Raw genomic sequence first — 14,706 nt, 5'->3', positions numbered from 1 at the left:
GTCGATCTGTACCACTTTCGCTCTGTAACAGTAACAACTTATGCTGCATTCTGGGGCCATGGAGCACTACAGCACATAAATGGGTCCTTCAACTCAACTACTCCATGTCAAAAACATTTTTTATTTGTTCTATCAACCCATTCCCTCCATTGTAGCCCTCCATTCCCCTCCTGTCTATGTCCTTGTCCAAACTTCTCTTAAATGTTGAAAGTGAACGTGCATGCACCACCTCCACTGGCAGCTCACTCCTCAGTCTCCACCCTCTGAGTGAAGACTCTCCCTCAGGTTCCCAGTAAGTTCTGTTATTGTTTTACCTTGGACTACCTCAATGCACTGTTAATTATGAAATGATCTGTATGGGCAGTATGCAAGACAAGGTCTTCAGTGTGCCTCAGTACACGTGACAAGTATAAACCAATTTACCAACTTAAATTAAAAGTATTAAGGTTTCCAAACACGAATTAGCAAGTTATGCCCAGACACTGTGGGAAGTTTCCACTGAGGAGCAGTCTATGGCAATGAGCTTTCCAATGAGGCTTTCGTGCACAGAGGCTGAAGGGGCTTTTATTGTGGCAGGAGGCTCAATATTCAAGGTAAATTTATGTCACCATACACAACCCCAAGATTCATTGCCTCAGTAAATCTATAGAATAACAACCAGAGAATCAATGAAAGAACACACCAATTTGGATGTTCAGCCAGTCTGCCAAAGGCAACAAGCTGTGGAAATACAAAAAGAAAGAAATAATAATAAATGAGCAATAAATATCGAGAGCACGAGCTAACAAGAATGTGAATGTCCTTGAGAATGTGTCCATAGGTTGTGGGAACAGTTCATTGGTGGGACAAGTGAAGTTGAGTGACCCTTTGGTTCACGAGCCTGATGGTTGAGGGGTAATAATTGTTCTTGAACCTGGTGGGGTGAGTCCTGAGGCTCCTGTACCTCCTTCCTGATGGCAGCAGTGAGAAGAGAGCACGTCCTGGGTAGTGGAGAGCCCCTGGCGATGGGTGCTACTTTCCTGCAATGGTGTTTCATGTTGATGTGCTCAATGGTGGGGAAGGGATTTAACCTGAGGACTCTGCTTTCTCTCCAGTTATTGTCAGTGGGGCACTGAGCAGACTGAAGACTTCAATCACTCTGCAGCCTAACAGGTATACAGGTACGTTGCATCTTGGTGATCCCTCACTGTCCAGTTAATCTCTCCCTGTTGTGCCTGGGCTCCAAACGGGAACACTCTTCCCTAGTTCCTATATTCCCCTGACTGCTTCCATCACAGCCTGCTCCAAATCATGTAAGGACTCATGAAGTTGGAAATTCAGTTCAAGCCGGCTGTCCCCATTCTTGAGCTGCTATTGGAATTTTTTGAGGTAAATAAGATCGACAAGGGAGAGGCTGTGGATGTTGTGTATTTGGATTTTCAAAAAGCCTTTGATAAGGTGCCGTGTAAGAGGCTGCTTAATAAGATGATGGCCCATGGAATTACAGGAGGGATATTGGAATGAGTGGAGCATTGGCTGAAAGGCAGAAAGCAAAGAGTGGGAAAACATGGATCCTATTCTGGTTGGTTGCCGGTTACTAGTGGTGTTCCACAGGGTTTGGTGTTGGGGCCTCTTCTTTTTACACTGTATATTGATGACTTAGATTATGGACTAAATGGTTTTGTGGCTAAGTTTGCGGATGACACCAAGACAGGTGGAGGAGCAGGAACTGTTGAAGAAACCGAAAGGTTGCAGAGAGACTTGGTCAGTTTAGAAGAGTGGGCAAAGAAATGGCAGATGAGATACAATGTTGAGAAATATATGGTTGTACATTTTGGAAGAAGAAACAATCGGGCAGATTATTATTTAGATGGGGAGAAAATTCAAAAATCGGAAGTGCAAAGGGATTTGGGGGTCCTAGTCCAGGATACCCTAGGTTAACCACCTGGTTGGATCGGCAGTAAGGAAAGAAAATGCTACATTGGCATTAATTTCAAGAACAATAGTGTATAAGAGTAAGGAGGTGTTGATAAGGCTCTATGGGGCACTGGTGTCCCGTTTGGACTGTGTGCAGTTTTGGGCCCCCTATCTTAGAAAAGGATGTGCTAATGTTAGAGAGAGTTCAGAGAAGATTCACGAGGATGATTCCTGGAATGCAGGGATTAACATATGAGGAGCATTTGTCAGCTCTTGGATTGTATTCATTAGAGTATAGAAGAATGAGAGGGGATCTCATAGGAACATTTCGAATGTTGAAAGGGTTAGATAGAGTAGATGTGGAAAGACTGTTTCCCTTGGTGGGTGAGTCCAGGACAAGAGGTCACAATCTTAAAATTAGAGGGTACCCATTTAAAACAGAGATGAGGCGAAATTTTTTTAGCCAGAGGGTCGTGGATTTATGGAATTCGTTGCCACATACAGCTGTGGAGGCCCAATCATTGAGGGTTTTTAAGGAGGAGATTGACCGGTATCTAATTCAGATTCAGTTTATTGTCATTGATAAATCACAAATACAATGCAGTTAAAAAATGAGACAACATTCTCCGGAATGATATCACGAAAAAGCACAAAACAGACCACACAAGAAAAACCACATAACGTTTGGTAATCCCCAATCCAGAGTCTGGAGAGGCTGCTGCGTATCGATATCGCGTTACCGTCTTAGCACGTTCCCCGGAAAGGAACTACAAACCCATCAGACAAACCTAAAGCTACAAGACCTACACAAAACCACATAGTTACATATAGTTATAGTTAACATATAGTTTCAACAGTGCAGACAATACCATAATAGATAAAAGACTAACTGACAAAGACCACATAATTATAACACATAGTTTCAACAGTGCATAGCAATACCGTAATCTGATAAAGAGCAGTCCATGCACAGTTTAAAAGAAAATCTCAAAGTCTCGACAGCCCATCGTCTCACGCAGACGGTAGAAGGAAGAAAGATTCTTCCTGCCATGAACCTCCAGCGCCACAGCTTGCCGATACAGCACTTTGGGAGCCCCGACCACAGCCAACTCCGAGTCCGTCCGAAAACTTTGAGCCTCCGACCAGCCCTCTGACACCAATCAGGGTGTCAAGGGATATGGGAAAAAAGCTGGAAATTGGAACTGGACTGGAGAATAGTTTAGCTCATGGTGGAGTAGACTCAATGGGCCGAATGACCTACTTCTGCTCCTTTGTCTACAGTAAAACTCCAGCACACTCAAGATATCGGTGGTGTTCGATTAGAAGACTATTGGATATAATTTCTACTAAAAACACAGCTTGAACTGAGTTTTTTTTTTGATGTGCATCATAGTACATATTCCAGTTGAAGCAGGTACGTGTCAAGAGAGCACGGGAAGTGAGTGAAAAGGGAAATTCGGCAAATGTCACCTAGTAAACCAGAGGCTGAGCAGCTAGGATTTCTGAATAGTTGGAGCATAGATTATTGGAGTTTTACCGAAGGAGCCATACATCTGTTCTCTAACTGCATTGTATTGAGTGTTGTGTGTTTATTATGGTAACCAGTCACACGAGTTTGGGGGGGGGGGGGTAGTAAAAGCAAAGGGAATAAGTCTCGTATTCACGCTTTTGTTCTAGACTGTTTGTAGTAGATTGGGACCAGCGAATGTCATATCTTTTGCTGACCACTCAGTTGTGCTTAGCTTATACCTGGGTATGCTTAAGTTCATCACTTTGAGGTGGTATGTTTTGCTCGTTGCTTATAAAGGATTTGACCTTTGGAGCAGTCATTACAAGAGGTGGGGGCGCATCATGTAGGTATGACAACTCCATTCTTTTGGTTTGGCTTGGTTTTGCTGCTGCGCTGTGTTTGCCTTGCTCCAAGGGTAATTTCCCCCACCCCCTTCAATTTTCAGGTATGGCTTTGCACTTCAGTATGGCTGATGCTCCGCTCTGGCCTCTCGCTGTCAGGCTGAGATGCCATTTGCTTGTTCCTCAATCCTACTCCGTCCCCGCTGTCTCACCGTCGCCTCGTGTGGTTGTTCCTTCCTTTCCTGAAATGGGAGACTGTCTAACATCCTTGACCACCAGAAACGGCCAGGAATTAGCTCGAGGGGTTGGGGGGGGGGGGGTGTGAACACAAGGTCATGACCCAGCTGGACGTCATGTTGAGATCGTTGTCAAGTGCATGATTACAGTACAGAGGTAATGAACAACTTCCATGTACTATAACGATACACAGATACATAGATTCAGACAATCAGTATACAGAATATCAAGGATCATGCAGAATTAGGCCATTTGGCCCATCCAGTCTGCTTTACGATTCAATCATGGTTAATCCATTTTTCCCCTCCTCAGCCCCATTGCCCAGCCCTCTCCCTGTAACCTTTGATGCCATGTCCAATCAAGAACCTATCAATCTCTGCCTTAAATACACCCAATAATCTGCCCTCCACAGCTGCCTGTGGTAACAGACTCCACAGATTTACCACCCTTTGGCTAAAGAAATTTCTCCATATCTCTGTTTTGAAAGGGCGCCCATCTATCCTGAAGCCGTGCCGTCTTGTCCTAGACTCTCCCACCATGGGAACCATTCTTTCCACATCTACTCTAACAAGGCCTTTCAATAGTCAAAACATTTCAATGAGATCCCCCCCCCCATCCTTTTAAATTCCAGTGAGTATAGACCCAGAGCCATTAAATGTTCCTCGTATGGTAACCCTTTCATTCCTGGAATCATCCTTATGAACCTCCTCTGAACCCTCTCCAATGGCAGCACATCTTTTCTAAAATAAGCCCAAAGCTGTTTACAATACTCAGGGTAAGGCCTCACCAATGCCTTATAAAACCTCAGTATCACATCCCTGCTCTTGTACTCAAGCCCTTTTGAAATATATCCTATCATTGCATTTGCCTTCCTCACCACCAACTGAACCTGCAAGATAACCTTGGGGTTGTTCTGCACAAGGACTCCCAAGCTCCTTTGCATCTCAGAGTTTTGGATTTTCTGTTCGTTTAGAAAAAAGGTCTGCACATTTATTTCTACTACTAAAGTGCATGACCATGCATTTTCCAACGTTGTATTTCATTTGCCACATTTTTGCCCATTCTCCTAATCTAAGTCCTTCTGCATCCTACCTGTTTCCTCAATACTACCTGTCCCTCCACCAATCTTCATATCATCTGTAAGTTTGGCATCAAAGCCATTATTCCATCATCTAAATTATTTACATACAGCATAAAAAGAAGTGGTCCCAACACCGCCCACTGCAGAACACCACTAGTCACTGGCAGCCAACGAGAAAAGGATCCTTTTATTCCCATTCCTTCTGAATGAATTCACCAGATATGTTCAGTGGCCACTTCATTAAATATACCTGCAAACCTGCTCGTTAATACAAAGCTTGAAGTTAATAACTCATCTCCTTCTACCTTAGGCCACAAACTTATCAATCACCCCGATGAGTTAGTAACTTTAAACTTTCTGCATAATCACTCAAAGAGTTGACCTGCATGTGCATGTAACAAGAGCTGTATAACTCATCTCCTTCTAACTTTCAATCATCCCTGCTGTGGACACTTTCTGAAGGTCCAAGATCCGTATGCTCCACGACCGCTGGACTAAGTGTGTAAATGTAGGAGGGGACTATGTTGAAAAATAAATGTGCTAGGTTTTCTAAAATTGACTCCTTCTACCTTAGGCCACAAACGTATCACTCACCCCTCGTACCTACAACATAACAGTAAAGATGTGAACCAGAGTTTTCCGTATATTAGGAACATGCTGTGGTGGGTTAGAATGACATGCAAAAAAAAAGCATTGAACAATTATAAAGAATAAAGAAGTATATAAAGTTAGAGCTTAGAGTGCAGGTTGGAATATAATGTACATAAACCAAATGTACCAGCATGTATTTACAATGTAAGTAGCGTTATAAATTCAGACTATCAATTATACAAGGCAGTGAGGAGGGGAAAAAAACTACAATGACTTGCAATTTTTGAACATCTTTAACCAAGGGATTTCACTAAAGGACAGGGCGTAATCACTTGATCAAAGAACCATTTGATCAGGGGAGTGGGACAACCTCTGCCTTAAATATACCCAATGACTTGGCCCCCACAACCATTTTGTGGCAAAGAATTCTGCAGATTTGCCTCTGTAGTCCCCGGTAAGCATCAGGCTCGCTCAGCTCGCGTCCGTCTAGGGGGAGCAGCCTTCGGCCCCGCCAAACTGGGTAATCAGTTTGTGTAGACTGTGTGATGTTCCCACCACGCCAAATAACAGACAGTACACCATAGGCGATTAAATGATTGCACTTTATAGATCTTACTGGAACTATGTACTTAATAGAGATACAATATAAAAGGAAAAGTAAAAGGTGCCAAACTTATCAAAGTCCATCCACTTCGTGCACAACTGTTGGAGCTCAGTTAACGAAGTCTTCTTGCCACCTTTCGATCCCCTCCAACCTCCTCGACCCGCCGCCTGGGACCAACACCGGTGGTCAACCAGACGCTCCACACGAGTCTGTCCTCGTCTCCTCTCCTTGCCGAAGACCCTGGGCCTCGGACTCCTGCTCAGGTCCGTCCCATCGCCCAGTTTACAGCATCACGTCTCCTCTCTCTGTCCCCATCACGCCTTCTCCCCAAAGCCCGTGAAAACAATTTCTTATAGACACACAAGAAAGAATAACATCTATCCCAATTGGTTAGAAAATGAATACAATTCTCTCTATCAGTAATTATAACCCAAACAAGCTGCAAGAGAGAAGCACTTTCTCAGCAGTTAACATAACAAATAAGCCATTTTTTTAGCCTTAGCAGTAACATAAAAGAAGAAACCCCTCACAACACTCTCTGGCTTAAAGAAATTCTTCCTCATAGCTGTTCTGAATGGATGACCCTCTATTCTGAGGCTGTGCCCTCTGGTCTTAGACTCCCCCATCATAGTGGGGGAGTCATACTAACCCACCACAGCATGTTCCTAATACACGTAAAACTCTGGTCACATCTTTACTGTTATGTTGTAGGTACCAGGGTTGAGGGATAAGTTTGTGGCCTAGGGTAGAAGGAGTAAATTTTAGAAAACCTTGCACATTTATTTTTCAACATAGTCTCCTCCTACATTTACACACTTAGTCCAGCGGTTGTGGAGCATATGGATCTTGGACCTCCAGAAAGTGTCCACAGCAGGGGTGATTGATAAGGTAGAAGGAGATGAGTTATACAGCTCTCGTTACATGCACATGCAGGTCAACTCTTTGAGTGATTATGCAGAAAGTTAATAACTCAGCAGGGGTGATTGATAAGTTCGTGGCCTAAGGTAGAAGGAGATGAGTTATTAACTTCAAGCTTGTATTAACGAGCAGGTTTGCAGGTATATTTAATGAAGTGGCCACTGAACATATCTGGTGAATTCATTCAGAAGGAATGGGAATAAAAGGATCCTTTTCTCGTTGGCTGCCAGTGACTAGTGGTGTTCTGCAGTGGGCGGTGTTGGGACCACTTCTTTTTATGCTGTATGTAAATAATTTAGATGATGGAATAATGGCTTTGATGCCAAACTTACGGATGATATGAAGATTGGTGGAGGGACAGGTAGTATTGAGGAAACAGGTAGGATGCAGAAGGACTTAGATTAGGAGAATGGGCAAAAATGTGGCAAATGAAATACAATGTTGGAAAATGCATGGTCATGCACCTCCTCTCCACTCTATCAAGGCCTTTCCACATTTGATGGGTTTCAATGAGATTCTCCTCTCATTCTAGCGAGTACAGCCCAGGGTCACCAAAGGCTCCTCATGTAATGAGCCCTTCAAGCACGGAATCATTTTTGTGAATCTCCTTTGAATCCTTTCCAATGTCAGCACATCCTGAGGAAGGGATGGGGTTAGGGGTAAGGTGTAGGAATGGAATCCCAAATAAGTGAAGACTCAGTGACGTGGAGCAGAACGGGTGATAGGAGGAACGTGCAGGACCCCTGGATTGGAGGAGCTAATATTCTGGGGAAGTGAGAGGCAGTAGATGCTGGCAAGAGCAAACTGTGAGATCAACTCAGCAGGTCAAGCAGCATCTATGGGGGGTGGTGGGGGGGGGGAATGATGCGTCAACAATCAGATCTAAACAGTGCATCAGACCCTCCATAATCGGTATTTTTCGACTGGAAAGGATTGCAAGTGTAGAGGGGGAATGATTTGAAAATGAGGCCGTGGGATGTCTCAGTTTTAGGAGCCCTGGGTGAACTGATTGGGCCAGGGTTCCACAGTGCATTGTGGTCTGACTCTATAAAGATCAATGTAAGTTTTATAATCAAAGCACATGTACAACCTTGACATTCATTTTCCTGTGGGCATACCTGACAAATCTGTAGATTAGTGCAGAAGGATCTGTAAAAGATCAACCAGAGTGCAGAAGACAACACTGTGCAAATGCAAATATAAATAAATAGCAATAAATAATAAGAACGTGAAATAGCAGGGTAAAGAATCCTCAAAGTGAGATGGTTGGTTGTGGGAAGTCTGAATGGATGTGCAAGTGAGTGTGGTTATCCCATTTTGTTCAAAAGCCTGATGGTTGAGGGGTAGGGACTGTTCTTGAACCCGGTGGTGCTAGTCCTGAGGCTCCTGTGCCTTCTACCTGATGGAAGCAGTGAGAGGAGAGCACAGCCTGGATGGTGCGGATCTCTGACAATGGATGCTGCTTTCCTACGACAGCATTTCATGTAGATGTGATTAGTGCTTGGAAGGGCTTTGCCTGTGGCGTACAGGGCCAAATCCACTATCCACTTTAAATGGAAAATCCTACAAGGGCTTTGGTGTTTCCATATCGGACTATGATGCAGCCAGTCAGCACAAGCAGTTCTGTTGCAAACTGTTTACTTTCTCGGAGAGAGGAGCTTTAAATTGAGAAGGGGAGATGTGATTTATGAGATGTTTTACGGAGTGGCAGGTGCATGGAATGTACCGTCGGAGGAAATGGGGGGCTGCAACAAGGCAAGGGTTCAGATCACATCCAGGCTAAGATGGTTTACAGATTGTTATGTTACTTTCTGTTTAAGTGTACCATGGGTTAACAGTAAAGAATCATATTTTGAAAGAATTAGAGAACTTTTATGAATAGTAATAAACGAACATGACTTAACCCAGCCACGTGCTGGAACTTTCTGGCAATCCTGTACATGCTCGGTGCTCTGTCCGATTGTGTACTGGCACATCATTGCACATGATTTTACCACACAGATCGTGTACAATCAGCTCAGGCAAGAAGGGGCTTTGAAGAGCATGGCTTCCCTTTGCGGACCAGGGGACCGGAGCCATTTGCTATGCCAAGCCAAGATTAGGATGGAAATGAAGGATTCTAGTGTGACAGTAACTACTGGTCAGTTGCTTTACAAATTCTGAAATATTATTGCCCGAAAGAATCCATTTAAAAAAAAGACCATCAAACACCCAATGTGCAGAGGGAAGTTGAGAAAAAGACACACAAATCATGCAAACAATAAAAGCAAGCAACAGCATTTGGAGTAAAAATGAGTCCATTGACATGATGTCCAGAGCAGGCCTGCAGCCTGGGCCTCAATTTCTCGCTCACCAGAGCAAAATGTCACGGAACCTGCGGACACCAAACCCGGGGCTGCCGGGGCAGGCCGCAGCCTCTGCCTCACTGCAGCAGAGAATGGAGGAGGCGACACAGATTGGGACACGTTCACAGTTGACAGAGATATTGTGGCCTAAAGGGAGGGCCTGCTCCTGTATGTCCGAGATGCAAATGGAAGGAAAGGTGAACTGACCCAACTTCAGGTGTGTGGACAGTCAGCTTGTATTTAGGGTGAATCAGAGTCGAGCACTCCTGGCTGTTGTCTCTGGGGATTGGAGAATCAACTGCTCCCTACCTCAGAGAACATTAGCATGTTGGGCTGAGGCTATTTGGCCCAGTTGTGCCTTTGCAAGCAGTTTGAAGCAGGTGCTCCTAACCTTAAACTCTTCTCTGCAGACTTACCCTTTGAATTTATTCAGTTCTCTCTGCAGAGTTGCTGTTGAATTTGCTTCCAACGCCCCTTCAAGCAGACGGGTAAACCAAATGTCTCCTCCTCTTATCCTTCCTATTATTTTAAGTCAGAGGTCCGTGGGTCCTGCACTTTTGCTGCTGAGTTTCTGCTACCTGCTTACTTCAGTCACTCAGGTAGCAGTCAACGTTTTACCTCTGACATTCAGATCTATAGACAGGGCCCACAGATACCCCAGTCAGCCTCTGCAATTCAGATATGTAGACAAGGCCAAAAGATAGCCCAGTCAGCCTCTGTTATTCAGAACTATAGACAAGACCAAAAGATACCCCAATCAGCCTCTGTTATTCCGATCAATAGCCAAGGCCAACAAATGCCCTAGTTGTCCTCTGTCATTCAGATCTAGACAGGGCCTATAGATACCCTAGTCAGCCTCTGCTGTTCAGATCGAGAGAGGGCCAACAGATACCCCGGTCAGCCTCTGCCATTCAGATCTAGAAAGGTTTCATTGTCAGTTATGCTTCCAAGGGTGAATATCACCGATGGTGTGTCCTGGTTCAACAATGTAGGTGCCACCGCCAAGAAAGCTCACACAATAGCTGTACTTCCTCAGGAGGCTGAGAAAGAAAAGCATGTGCATGTTTCTACCAACCCTGGCTAATTGTTATCGATGCACCATAGAAAGCATTCTGTCTGGGTGCAATACAGCTCGATGCTTTCTGTCTGGGTGCAGTACTGCTTGGTAAGATAACTCCTCTGCACTCGACCACAAGAAGCTACAAAGTTGTGGTCACGGCTCAGCACATCATGAAAATCAGCTTCCCCTCCATGTCCTCTGTCTACACTTCTCGCGGCTTCAGTAAAGCAGGCAACGTCATTAAAGACCCCTCCCACCCTGGACATTCTCTCTGCTCCCCTTTTCCTTTGGTAAGAAGATACAAAAGTCTGAAAGTGCAAGCTACCAAGCTCAAGCTCCCCTGTTGTTAAAAGACTATTATATAGTTTCTTAGTACTATTGGTAGGGTTCTTGTCTTCACGACCTACCTTGCTATGACCCTGCACCTTACTATTCCCTGCACTGTACTCGGTTTCCCGATTCCTTATAAAAAAGCAATCAGGAGACGGTGGCTGGATTTTCTGGGATGTGTGCTGAGGAAAGAGAAGTTTGAACGTCTGGCAGTGACGGGAAAAACTGCTGGAAGAAAAAGTTGCAGTTGACAGTGCATGACGTTCGTGAGTTGCATCAGAGGGTGGGCAGGCAAAAGTTGTGAAAGGCTTATTAGAACCTCTCGGATTAAAGACAGATGGAAGACTGTGATTACCCACGTCACATGATGAAGACAATGAAGATGATGAAGATGAAAACAGTGACGATGACAAAGATGAAGACAATGATGAAGACGATGTTGATGAAGACTATGATGTTGACTCTATCTGTAGCTGTTGGATTTTATTTATTTATTTTACTTATAGATACAGTGTGGAGTAGGCACTTCCCGCCCTTTTGAGCCACGCCACCCCAGCAACCCCCAACAAACCCGATTAACCCTAACCTACGAGGCTGTGGTGGCCAGTGCTTATCATGTTTGCTGTTGTGTGCTGGGGCAGCAGGCTGAGGGTAGCAGACACCAACAGAATCAACAAACTCATTCGTAAAGCCAGTGGTGTTGTGGGGGTGGAACTGGACTCTCTGACGGTGGTGTCTGAAAAGAGGATGCTGTCCAAGTTGCACGCCATCTTGGACAATGACTCCCATCCACTCCATAACGTACTGGTTAGGCACAGGAGTACATTCAGCCAGAGACTCATTCCACTGAGATGTAACTCTGAACATCATAGGAAGTCATTCCTTCCTACCTGTGGCCATCAAACTTTACAACTCCTCCCTCAGAGTGTCAGACACCCTGAGCCAATAGGCTGGTCCTGGACTTATTTCCACTTGGCATGATTAACTTATTATTATTTCATTATTTATGGCTTTATATTGCTATATTTCTACACTATTCTTGATTGGTGCGACTGTAACGAAACCCAGTTTCCCTCGGGATCAATAAAGTATGTCTGCCTGTCTATAATCACTGTACAGTTTTTTTTACAATAACCAGTTAACCTACCCGGTAAACTTTGGACTGTGGGAAGAAACCAAAGCATTCATGGAAAATCCATGCATTCCACGGAGAGGACGTACAGAGACTCCTTACAGAACAGCGCCAGAATTGAACTCTGAACTCTGGAACACCCCTAGCTGTAACAGTGCTGCTCTAACCACTATGCTACCGTAGTTCCTTATTCCGCAATGTTATTATTTTCCCTTGTCCTGCCCTCAATGCTCTGTGTAATGATTTGATCCGTAGGAACAGTATGTAAGACGAGCTTTTTCCTGGACCTTGGTGACCTGTGACAACAGCTAATAAATTCCCATTCCAGTTCGAAGGTCAAAGTTTGCCTTGTGCTTTAGACAGCTCAATGTCTTGAAACAGAACGGAGATGGAAGGGTTGTCATTTGGAAAGAAGAACCCCTGTTTAAGGAAACAACAGCTCAATTGGTAATTTTGAGGCTTTATTGATGTGCAGTGCCTCCCCTTTCTTTTTCTCCCTTCAGTTAGTCGGCAAGAAACAAGTCCTGTGGTCGGTGCATCGCTCACAACCAAGAGGAAGGCAGCTGACGATTCGGCCCGGATTCCAGGCATCTCACTGAAGAAGAGGTACTCGGGCGAACAACTGCAGCCTATGCACTTTTTGCTTTAGCTTAGGTTTAATGATTTAAAAAGGAAGGCCCATTCCCATCTAAATATAAACCTATCACTCGTGCTTCACACCCTTGCATTACACCAGAGCCTGTGTGATTTCTCCTGACTGTAACGGAACTGGAGCCTGAAAGTCACTGTGTAAATGCAGCTGCATTAAGTGTGAAGATTCCACTCAGAATTGTTTTGCTGTTCCTGTTTCTGGTTCGCACTGAGATACTGCCATTGAGTTTGGATGACAGAAGCACAGTCAACATTTTGGGCTGAGACCCTTTATCAGAACCATCCTGACAAAGGGTCTCGACCCAAAATGTCGATTGTACTACTCCCTATAGATGCTGCCTGGCCTGCTGCGTTCCATCAGCAGTTTGTGTGTGTTGCTTGAATTTCCAGCATCTGCAGGTTTCTTTGTGTTTACATTGGGTATAATTCAAGCTTAGAGTCATAGAGAAGTACGGCACAGAAACAGGCCCTTCAGCCCATCTAGTCCATGCCGAAACCGTTCAACTATCTACTCCCAATGGCCTGCAAACAGGCCCATAGCCCTCCATATTCCTACTATCCATGTACCTATCCAAACTTCTCTTAGATGTTGAAATCGAGCTCGCATGCGCCACTTGAGCTGGCAGCTCGTTCCACACTCTCACCACCCTCTGAGTGAAAAAGTTTCCCGTCATGTTCCCCTTAAACTTTTCACCTTTCACCCCTAACCCATGACCTCCGGTTGTAGCCCCACCCAACCTCAGTGCGGAAAAAGCCTGCTTGCATTTACCCTGTCTGTGCCCCTCATAATTTTGTATACCTCTATCAAATCTATCAACCCCTTAATCTATTACATTCTAAAGAATACAGTCCCAACCTATTCAAACTTTCCTTGGGTCCTCCAGACCCGGCGACATCTCTGTACTCTTTCAACAAGCTAGTAACAAACTTATGGACATCAAAAGATCTGAAGGTGAAGCACGAGTGGGAGGAGGCTGCTTGGCCCTTTGAGCCTATGCTGTACCTGCTTTTCAGAAAGATCGTGACTGATCGGAACTTGGCCTCCGCTCCACTTGCCTCTTCTCCACAGTCCTTGAATTTGCAGCAGTTCAAAGATCTGCCTGTCATATTTGGACTTAAAACTTATTCCACCCTACTGGAGTCCATGTGTCAATAAGATCACCCCAATGTTGTGAACTACAGTGAGTGTCCACCCGATTTGCTCCCACAACACCTTCAGTCCAAGCAAAACCCATATTGAATCCAACAAGTAATGCCCCTCCACCTTTTTCTTCCTTAGAACCTTTTGCTCACCCCCCCATTCAGGCTGATACATTATATACCTCCCACTGACCTTGTATACTGTATACAAGGCTGATTGAAGACCTGCTGGGAATCCAAATACACAACATCAACTACATCCCCTTTATCCCCCTTCCTCAACCTGATACTACTGTCAAATCCAAGTTCCATTCATAAAACCCAGTGTGTTTTGTCTTGATTATTATCAAGGTTTTCTGAATGTTGTATTACAAGTGGCTTGAGATGGAACTTTGCCAATCTCACAAGCACTAGCTGGTTTCCTCTTTCTTTTTCTTTGAATCAGGGAGCTAAATAATCCATTCGGATCTGGATACAAGGATCAGCAATGCTTTACAAACACGAGATGCTGGAAATCCAAAGCAACACACACAAGATGCTGGAAGAACTCGGAAAGCCAGGCGGCATCTGTGGAAAAGAGTTAACGGGCGATATTTCCGTGGATGCTGCCTGGCCTGCTGTGTATTATTCAGCAACCATTTTGTTTCGTATCAGAGTAGATTTGATGGGGCTTTTCGTGGTTTCCAATTTAGCCAGTCAGTAATAATCCCTTTCCCTACTCCCTGCAGGAGGTCGCTGTCCAATTCAGAGGAGGCTAACCCTGAATCTCGTGTGGATGGTGGAAATCCAGGATGGACATACTACACCCGTGCAGGTCTGTGGCCTTTCAGAATATCTTTTCTGTGAAATCGCGGTGGCTGCTAGTCGTAA

At 44.7% G+C, this 14,706-nt stretch overlaps 1 protein-coding gene across 1 annotated transcript in view; it reads left to right on the top strand.

The window, feature by feature from the left end:
• The window catches only part of LOC132381740 (uncharacterized), a 168,146-nt gene that overhangs the window by 120,680 nt on the left and 32,760 nt on the right, over window positions 1–14,706 (top strand). The window contains exons 10-12 of the mRNA XM_059951312.1: window positions 1,095–1,160; window positions 12,549–12,651; window positions 14,565–14,650. Coding sequence (XP_059807295.1) covers window positions 1,095–1,160; window positions 12,549–12,651; window positions 14,565–14,650 — 255 coding nt within the window. The remainder of the gene's footprint in view (window positions 1–1,094; window positions 1,161–12,548; window positions 12,652–14,564; window positions 14,651–14,706) is intronic.

Source organism: Hypanus sabinus, chromosome 26 (assembly GCF_030144855.1).
Source record: "Hypanus sabinus isolate sHypSab1 chromosome 26, sHypSab1.hap1, whole genome shotgun sequence".
Taxonomy (NCBI): Eukaryota; Metazoa; Chordata; class Chondrichthyes; order Myliobatiformes; family Dasyatidae; genus Hypanus; species Hypanus sabinus.
The sequence above is the reverse complement of the archived record's forward strand: the minus strand, read 5'-3'. Positions and strand labels throughout refer to the sequence as shown.